This window comes from Rhipicephalus sanguineus, chromosome 8 (genome assembly GCF_013339695.2).
Source record: "Rhipicephalus sanguineus isolate Rsan-2018 chromosome 8, BIME_Rsan_1.4, whole genome shotgun sequence".
In the NCBI taxonomy this organism is placed as follows: domain Eukaryota; kingdom Metazoa; phylum Arthropoda; class Arachnida; order Ixodida; family Ixodidae; genus Rhipicephalus; species Rhipicephalus sanguineus.
In genome coordinates, this window is record NC_051183.1 from 71365128 (window position 1) to 71374713 (window position 9586).

General features: G+C 45.3%; 1 protein-coding gene across 1 annotated transcript in view; it reads left to right on the plus strand.

Annotated features, from left to right (window-relative positions):
- The first annotated feature begins 3504 nt into the window (after positions 1 to 3504).
- Positions 3505 to 9586, plus strand: part of LOC119402075 (tissue factor pathway inhibitor-like) — a 110364-nt gene continuing 104282 nt past the window's right edge. The window contains exon 1 of the mRNA XM_049418272.1: positions 3505 to 3749. Within this exon, the coding sequence (XP_049274229.1) occupies positions 3674 to 3749 (76 nt within the window). The 5' untranslated portion in view covers positions 3505 to 3673. The remainder of the gene's footprint in view (positions 3750 to 9586) is intronic.

Genomic DNA, 9586 nt, shown 5'->3' on the forward strand with positions numbered 1-9586 from the left:
TATTCTGTTCTGCCATGCCGCAGCCACCAGCTGCTGTATATTAGAGGATGAGGTGTTGCGCCCCCAATATAGAGCACCAGAAGCTTCTCTACCATATGAATAGAGCTTGGCGTCCGCGACCGGTTCATACTATTCCTATCATATACCTGCATATACATAATAACCGTCCATCATACCTAATGATATTTATCATATTTACCTAGCCACCCACGGGTCAGTTATACGCTTTTCTCACTCCTTTAAAACAGTGACTTAGGTAATCACGGGGCATGCATTTAATAAATAAATATATAGGTAAACAATAAAATAAATCAATAGGCTCGCAGCTGAAAAATGTATGCCCCCCTTCTAAAGGAATATTTTGATGAGCACTGGCTCCTTCAACTATCACAGTTTTATGACTGAATAGTTATATGCTCTTACAATACAGCTATTGCGTCAACTCCCTGTGAAAGATCCGGTTTCACTACATTTGTATCTTTCGGTCTTCCGTTAAATTCCAGGGGAAATGTTAAGTTTTTGACGGTATACGTTTTCAACACTGTTTAAGGTTTATGAATATTCAAGTAATGTGTTGATGCAACTTGCATTTTTAAATGATTTCTATATAAGTTTACCGAAATAAGGGGACGAAACCAGCTGATACTTCGAATTACTGCACGGTAAACAACATCGAAACTGCAGGCGGTGCTCAGGTTTCAAAGCACGCACACACCGCTCTGTCCTTGTTGTCTCAACTCGTCTAGACAGAGGGAGGCCCCTTATTTTTAGCTTGGTGCCAAGTTTGCCACTTCGTTTTGCTAACCGTTCTCGCGCTCCACGGGGTACACGCAATGAATGGACGCGATGACGTAAGCACACGCCTCCACGTCCGCGTGTACCAACCGGACGCTGTTACGAAACTCGCAGCACGGGCGTTTTCTGAAACAAAAACAGTGACATAAGAATAAAGAAGACGCCGTCGTAGCTCTTACTCATTTCGTTCTTTCTGGCTCGCGCCTGCACTTGTTCCTCGAGCTGATATAGAACGTCAACAACGCGTAAAGGCACATCAGCTTTCCCGCGCCCTCGCGGCGCGTCAGCGGTCTCGGCACGCGGCCCAACACATTCCATTGCCGCCTACGCCGTGTCTAGTAGTAAACTTGCTATAGTACGGTGCAGTGTAGTGAAAGCTCTGACAGGCTCCTTACGTCACCGGAGGAGGAAGAGAGGTGCGGATTACGGGCGACTATATCACGTACCGCTTCTTCCGGTTGTTCTATCAGTGGTTGCACGGGCATTTCCGTCTCTGTCGCTTTTCTTACCGTGATTGCGAAAGCTATGACATACTTCTGGTGAAAATGAGGTGTCGGTTTCCATTTGCGCTCATAATAGCTATGTATATTGAGATACACTTTAAAAGTCATTCAACTCTTTTTGGTGAGTTCTGTCTTGCCAGGTATATTACTCTTTAAAGAGACGCGTTAAATCTCTTTAGAGATCGTTGTAGGCCCGCCGGAGAGTCGTGAGACCCAAAAGAGAGTTAAGGTGGATCTTTAAAGACAGTTATATTCGTCGCAATAAGGACTCTCCGAACACAGTAACACATACTCTTTTTTTTTGGTAAGAATGCTCAACCGGCATTGAAGCATATTTTCACGCTTTTTCAACCAGTCGTACTAATAATTATTATTAAGCTGTGCATTGATGTTCCCACCCTTAATTTCTAATTTTCTTTGTAGAGTAGTTCTCAAAATTTGCTCCCTCTTGCTGTCTTACCGAGTTGTCTCACGTTACAGACAGATATACAAAGTACTTAATGTGCCTTGTATATCAGATAATGGTCCATACAGAGATGAAACCATTCCCGCTCTCTTAAAACGTTCCCGTTAGCTCATGTCAAGGTTAGCAGCGCAATTATCTCAGAGAACATAAGTTAAGGAAATGAAAGCATTGGAGCACATATCCGTGCCTGAGGTCAGATGCCTTAAACGCGCCTTATCTTGCCCATTCAAAGTGGAAGTGACTTGTTTTCTGCACGCCGCTATCTTTACTTAAAACAGTAATGCCTGTAGCCCCGCTTATCATGACAAGGCTAAGAAGCCTAGCATATTGCAGCTGTCGTTATGGTACATACGTGCTGAGCATTCACCCTATTTAGGAAGTCTTACAAGCTGGTTATTAAAAGTTGGGCAACGCATTTCGCCTGGATTAGCATAGAATGGAAAATGCCCAGGGTGGTGATTCTGTTAACGTTTCTATGATCGAGTCCGCAGAGTACAGAATTGCTGCATTCGCACAATTTCAGCATTAGACTCATTCATCTACCTTATTCATTCATTCAATGAAGATATATGGCACGAACACCTGCACTGGAACTATTGCGCATGAGTATATAAACTCAGCGAGCTTTCGAAGCGTATGCATATACTGCAGAAGTCGGAAGCAGTACGGGCAACAAAATGTGTCACTCATTTCAAGCGCCCTCCCAACGCAGTGCGTGCTTCCTACATGGGCTCTTGCAACAGCCCTAAAATTAGTTTAAATTCGCTTGTGAGGTATACAGTAGCCATATTCTAGACTCTCATTTCGATACATAAGCTCCAGTTTAAGCATCATAGTGCAGAGTTAAAAAAAAAAAGAGAGGGAATGTTTAGCGGATCAGCTGAATGTTTTGATGATCTATACATTAACGCGGAGCAAACTGCAATGGCGCTTGGGCGTGGAGCCGTATTTCCAACAGGTATACGCTGAAGGGCGTATAGATGCTAACCACGACCCCATGATCATTCCATTCAATTCGCAGGCGTATGGCCGATCACTGAGTAATTTGAGGGCTTCTCGGCTTACCGTGGCATTCTGATACTGGTTTCAAAAGTGATCTTCGGAAAGCATTGAAATCGCTTCCGTCATTTCCAGCTATCTCATCGCGGTCAATCCCATACAACTGTAAAAAAATAAATAGATAAACACGGAAGAAATGTGCGTTTCATGAAAGGTTGACGATAAGTTAATTCACTGCGCGATAACGACGGCCCCGGTGTCGCCAAATACGCTTTCGCTATTTTATGCATGCTTGACCCACATTGCGTCGTTACGCATTCGTTGGCGAGAGCTCCTAATAACGTAGTCCTAATTTCGATGTCAGTATTTCTGGACGTCTTACGGCCACAACCGAAACAAAAAGATAATTTCACTGCCACGGCCACTGTGACAACAAAAAGACAGAGCGAGCAAGTGAAGCAATAAGAAAAAAAAAACAGATTTCACAGGCAATAGCAAGTGCGGAAAGGTGCAAGATTCCGAGAGAAGCACAAAACACAGGCAATCGCTCCTTCACCACTCTCTCCCGCCTCCTCCGGCACCTTTCTCGTGGGGGCTTGCGACATTGGCATTGTGCTGCCAAGAGTGGAGACGCATTTGGACTCGGAGGCCGCGCGCTAACTCGAAATAAAGCAAAATATGCCGAGTAAAAATAAAGAAAAACGCTGGAGGGAGGAGAGTATGGAGAAGAGAGCGGCAGAAAGAAATAACGAATGCGCGCGAGAGAGTCGCTGGCTCCGAGGAAAACGCTCTAGGAGTTTGGAGGGTGCCTGGTAGTGGTGAGCGTGCGCGGCGGGAGAGGAGCCTATATACATCGGCCCGAAAGCGTCGAAGAACGGGGCGGGGAACCCCGCTCGGGTCGAGAAGAAGGATGCAAGCCGTCGTGCATTGGATGCTCTCCGTCCTCTTAGCGGGACTCGCCGAGTGCTTGGAGTACGAGACGCTCTGTGAGTACACTCAACTAGTTGTTCTTTTGTTCTTGTCATTTATTTTTTTTGTACATTTTTTTTTCTCTTACGTGCGAGTTGAAGGAACGAAGTCTTAGTGGTGCGAGTTGCGTGGTGGAAATGTTGACAGCATGATTTACTAGAAGGTGTTTCTTGCAGAACTGTGTGCTCGTGAGACGGTGAGATTGTATTGTTACGTACCCTTATGTGGTTTATTGGTTCTTAATGAGCACCCGCGCACGAAGACCATGGCAATCATAGGAACAACGTTGTCCTCATTCTATTCTCACTCTTCACTAGTTTCTTTTTTTCACTGGCAGTAACACATTGTAGCAGTGCGTAACAATGTAATAACAGGTGTACGCGCGCTGACACGTTGGCAAATTTCGCTTTTTTGTTTGGTTTGCGTTCGTCAAACAATTATTTAAGTTTAAGTGAACATCAATTAACTTTTATAAATTTGTGGTTCCTCTGTCAGCAGGTGCTTAACGATATTTTAGTCATTACTTTTCGCCTAATGATTGTTTCAGTGAGTAGTTAATGAGTACTTACTAATTATTCTATGCAGTGTCATGACTGTGCGTTAATGTCGGCTAAATAATTTTGGTTAGAATATAAATATTTCGCCCCATGCGCGCACTCCGTTGCTTTTCTCAACATGCTTTAAACCATGTCTTATTCTTTATACCGGACGTAATCATCGTTTAATTGCGTAGTTCCTGGGTAGTTACTGAGCACTGCATGTAGTGCCTGTAGGTAATGCGTTGTCAGTTAATGCTAGCTGAAAAAGTTTGGTTAAAATCTAACCAATTCGCATGACATATGTGCAAGAATTTCAGCTCTTACGATAAGGAACGTGCATTTTCTTGATTTTTTTAGCATTTCACGGATATTGCATTCTGTTATCATTGCTTGAGCATCCGTGTTTTGGAGTTCGCACATAGTTGATCTTCAAATACGGCATTCATTTACTTGAGGTTGCTGTGAAACCGCGTCCCCCGGCTCGTGCGGAATGCACCGATGTGGTGACTGAAATCTGCCAGATGCTGTGGCGGGTGTTGACCCAGTTTCCGTTTCGAGCGCTGCAGCCGGAACCACGGCTTGCATGACCCTTCTCCTCCGATGTCGCAAACTTATCGTTACGAAACGATTTCTCATTTGGCACTCGTTGCCTTAGCGCCGAAACGTCCGTACACGTTTCTATGTGTACCACGAGTACCGCACGCATACGTTACCAGCTTCTCCGTTCCGGCAACGCAGCCAAGTTCTCGCCTCTGCTGGAGGTGTGAAAAGCGTTGCTCAACTTCTTTAATCCTTGGGCGCCAACAACAAGAACATTTTCTTACTTTCTTACGCTCCATCTCATACGGTTCTACGTAACATCCAATAGATTGAAGAATTTATTTAAATGCTACTATTTTCACAATGATATGAACAAAGCACTAGCACATACTATGCTTCAGTATAATGATGAGAATTCGATAGAACTCCTTGGGCCGAGATGGCGATACGTAATACAAAGGCGCTGTTTGTGTTTTTGAGGACCGCGCACGTTAACGAAGCTTTCTGAATAACTCTTTCTTCGTATATCTGTATGCGTGACTGTGCGTGTTCTTTGTATGTATCATTGTATATAGCACAGTCATCACACAACACCTGGAGCAGCAAGCCAGGCGATGTATCAGGCTAATATGTCCGCAGTAATCATTAGAAAATTGTTATCTATGTATCTATCTGGGGTAATACATTTAAATATGCTGCGATTTTACGTGAGTTAGCCAGCAGTTCTTACTGGCTAATTTTAAACGTGGTAGAAATTGTATAGTTACGGCATACCAACATGTGTATAGGCTATATACATTTTAAACCCACATAACTACCATTATTAAACGTAGCGCAAAACAACACGGACAAAGTAAATCGGCAACATTGGTATATTAATGGTAAAGTGGCAATAATGGTGTATTACCAACTCGCCCAGCAAGATGTCCTTCGGAAGTACATAACTACCCCAGTATAATCGCTTAAATTTGTAGGGGCAAAACTCATGGCCATGTTTTTGTCCCTCGTTCGAAACAAGGCATTGTGTAAAAATAATTGCCTTATAGAAAATGGGTATTCAATCTTCGCAGCGGCGAAGTGCTCAGTATTTGCTCGTGCAGAATAGATTTTGAAGCAGCTGAGCTGGAAATAAAAATAACAAATGCAGGTGGCGTGTTGCAAAACAGGGACGTCATTCCTTTAACTTCTATATACATTTGTGGGAGGCTTCAAGCGAGCAGTGCAAGGTGGTCAACACAGAAAAAACTGCAGAAAAAAATCCTCACTATGTTCGTCATTACGACAAGAGGATTTCGCTCACAATTGTATTACTTGGTTTAAAATATACCGCACGTACTATCACTACTGCAAAACCTGCCGCAGCTGCAACTGCCTGGCGCTAAGCTTGAGGTCGCAGGCCTATTTCCAAGGAGCTGAAATTTCATGATGGGGAAGCGCTAAAAAGAATAAAGACTTTTGAAGAACCCAGTACAAAGCGCTATTCTGAATCGTGAACGTATACCAAAATGCCCAGTATTCTAGAGCTTCCTTCCCTGACTGCCGTCGGCACCGGCCGCATTTACATGAGGAAAAATATAAAACGCTCGTTTTCACAAATTTCAAGCGCAATTTTATTCGGCTTTCTCAGATTATGATTGCCAGAAAAATAATATCCAACAGAGGGAAAGCCACAGGCAGTGGTGTAGGCAGGAATTTGTTTCAGGTAGGGGGGGAGTGGGGGGGGGGCGCCCCTTTCATCCGACATGGGGTCCAAGCAGTTAAGAGTGGCCGAGTGTCATTTTGTGCTCTGTATCCCATAACAGAAACGAATTTCGGGGGGCTACGGCACTGGCCACAGGCCAGGCAAACGTATCCGAACATCTTCTCCCTGTCTGATGGAGACACTATACAATACATGAATAAAAAATTCGCCGCGTATCTGCGTGCTTCGCTGCAAATGTCGTGTAAAGACGATAGAAGAGGCGCTGTGTGAGATATGGACGCCATCTGGCAATACGTCGGGAAACATGAGTGCTGTGTTGCGTGCTGGTAGTCCCGGCGCAGCAGCAGGCGAAGACCGGCGGTGACCAACGCGACCGGCGGGGACGCCAGCCAGCCCGAAAACGCGGTTTGGCGCGAAGCGCTGAAGCAGAGGAACGTCCGCACTCAACGAGTACTCTCCACACACTCTTTTATTTACACGTCGCCTGGGTAAAACAGGAACGCCAGAGCGGCGCCCACAACCGGCAGCCTGAAGGCCGCCCACAACGCTGCCTTTTCATTTTTTAAATATTTTTTTTCACCTTCTTGGCCTTCTCAAAACTAAAGTTTTTTCAACACCAACCCATGGCATTCGTACAGTGCACAGAACCGAAACCGAAACACAACAATGAGCTCGTGCGAAGGGCGCGGAGGAAGGCAAATTTCAGCGCAGTCGCATTTTCAGCTTTGTTGAAACAGCGCTCACTAGACGACGACGAAGTAAAAGAAGGCACAGGACAGGCGCTGCCTGTCCTGTGCCTTCTTTTACTTCGTCGTCGTCTAGTGAGCGCTGTTTCAACAAAGATGAACGCATACCAACTCGCTCAAGCTTCCATTCTTATGCATTTTCAGCGCAGCTTAAGAAACTAGGGTCCTTAAAATTACGTATGTATGCATTTTCTATTAAAGGAACACGCCACCTAATACTTACCTAGTGATGTTGCACCTCAGATATGCATGATATTTACTTTTTGATCGACAACGTTCACAAGTATGAACAGCCGTACCAGTTCAAGACGGCTGGCCCTTGGGCAAGTGGTTCAACTTTGGCCGAGTGGCTGAATCGAGGGACGTTCCGACAAACAGAAAGACAGACAGACCAAAATTTCTGCGTTTAAGTTCCCCAAGAAAGACTATCGTCTTTAAAATAAAAGGTATGGGAAGACGATATGAAAGAGGACCAAGAGCGATAGTCTGTAACTAAACATAACAGCAGAGTTTTTTCTTAGAGTTGCGCGTTTAGGTGCGCGGTAAAAAAAAACTAGATAATCTCAAAATGTCGAAATCAATACCAGCCTCTTCGTAACGTTCTTTCATGTAACTCCACTTGTTAATACGAACTGAGAGGTTAACCCGCACGAAAAAATACATCAATCAATCAGTCACTCAATACCTGATACTAATAGAGAATAAGGTTAAATTCTGGTTTTCTTACGTGGTAAAACGGCAATATCATTTTGAGGCACACCTTAATGGTACACTGAAGATTTCTTTTGAGCTCCTTAAATAATTAATAATTTTCGGGGTTTTACGTCGTAAAACTGCGATATGATTATGAGAGACGCCTTAGTGGTGGGCTTCGGAAATTTCGGTCCCCTGGGGTTCTTTAACGTGCACCGAAATCTAAGCACACGGGCCTCTAGCATTCTGCCTCCATCGAAATGCGGCAGCCGCGTCCGGTATTCGAACCCGTGACCTTCGGGTCAGCACTCAGGCACCCTAACACTAAGACCACCGCGGCGGATACTTTTGACCAGCTTGTGTTTGTGGTGTCATGTCTTCTTCATTGTGTCCGTGTTTGCAAGCACTGTCTTTTTAGAATGAGTACTTGCCAACTTTCTCAGCTTTCTGTTATTCTAACCTTAACATGCTCCCTAAATGGTTACTGACAAAAAAATGTTGGCCTCGCGTTTTTTTTACTGCAATGTGTTGCTGGGGGCCTGATAGTCATAACACGGCACATCGTTTGCTGCAGCGCGCGACAGGTAATTAATGACAGGCTCCTCATTATCGACCAGTGTCAGTTTCGGTTTCAAGAACGACAAGCCTCCGGGTGCAACTATCGCCACCTAGCGGGTGCAGCGCTCGATCACGTCAGCGCACAGAACTGTGATGCACTTCCGCGCGGTTTGCGAGCAGCTTCTGAGTAGGCTGCTGGAGCGAACGCGGCAAAAAAACATGGCGGCTTCGACATCATCACATTATGTTGCAGCGTGGTCACATGAGGGAAGGAGGGGTCCCCAAGGGGCCCCTTTGAGGGTGTCAGTAGCGCGAGGATGTCGATCACACACGCAAACTTCAAAATTCCTTTAAAATAACTTCCAAGCTATATTCGCTGCTCGTATTTTGCAGATAATATACGCATGTTCACCGGAATCGATCCAGCAAGCTATCTCGGCCGCAAAATCTTGTGTCAGAACCTCTTTATTCTAAGTGAACAGGGGATTTTTCGCAGTTTTTTCCAGAATAAATCCTACCGCCATGGCGACGAATCGAACTAATGTCCTCGAACTTCGCACGCCACACCTCAGCCCGTAAGCTACACCGACGTGCTCATTGAAGAATAAAGAATGCGTTCCGTAGAAACGCTTCCAAGATAAATATCGCCGATTGAGAACAAGCACCGCAACACGCTGATGATGACAATCTACGCAGACATACTGTGCTGACACCCTGGAAGCCCATAAAAGTATGGCCTTGCACCCGGCGGAGTCAATTGACTCGTCGTGCTTTACAAGCGCCGTTCGCTCCACAGAGCGAAAACACGGCGCCGAGCCAAGAACCGCCGTATCGATGACTCGTTGATAGGCATCACACGCGCAGCAGACGTGCCAGCCAAACTTCTCGCTTCGGCTTCTGTTCTTTGCTGTCTTTTTCTTCTTATTGCGTTCTCTTGGTGTATAGCTGTGTCGGAAGCAACCCGCCTCAACCGGCTCTGTATGCGATCTGGGGACCCGCTACTTCCGTGTTCTCTTACGACGGTCCCGATCGATGATGGTGGGAAGACGACGCGCGGCGTAGTTGTACATACGTGA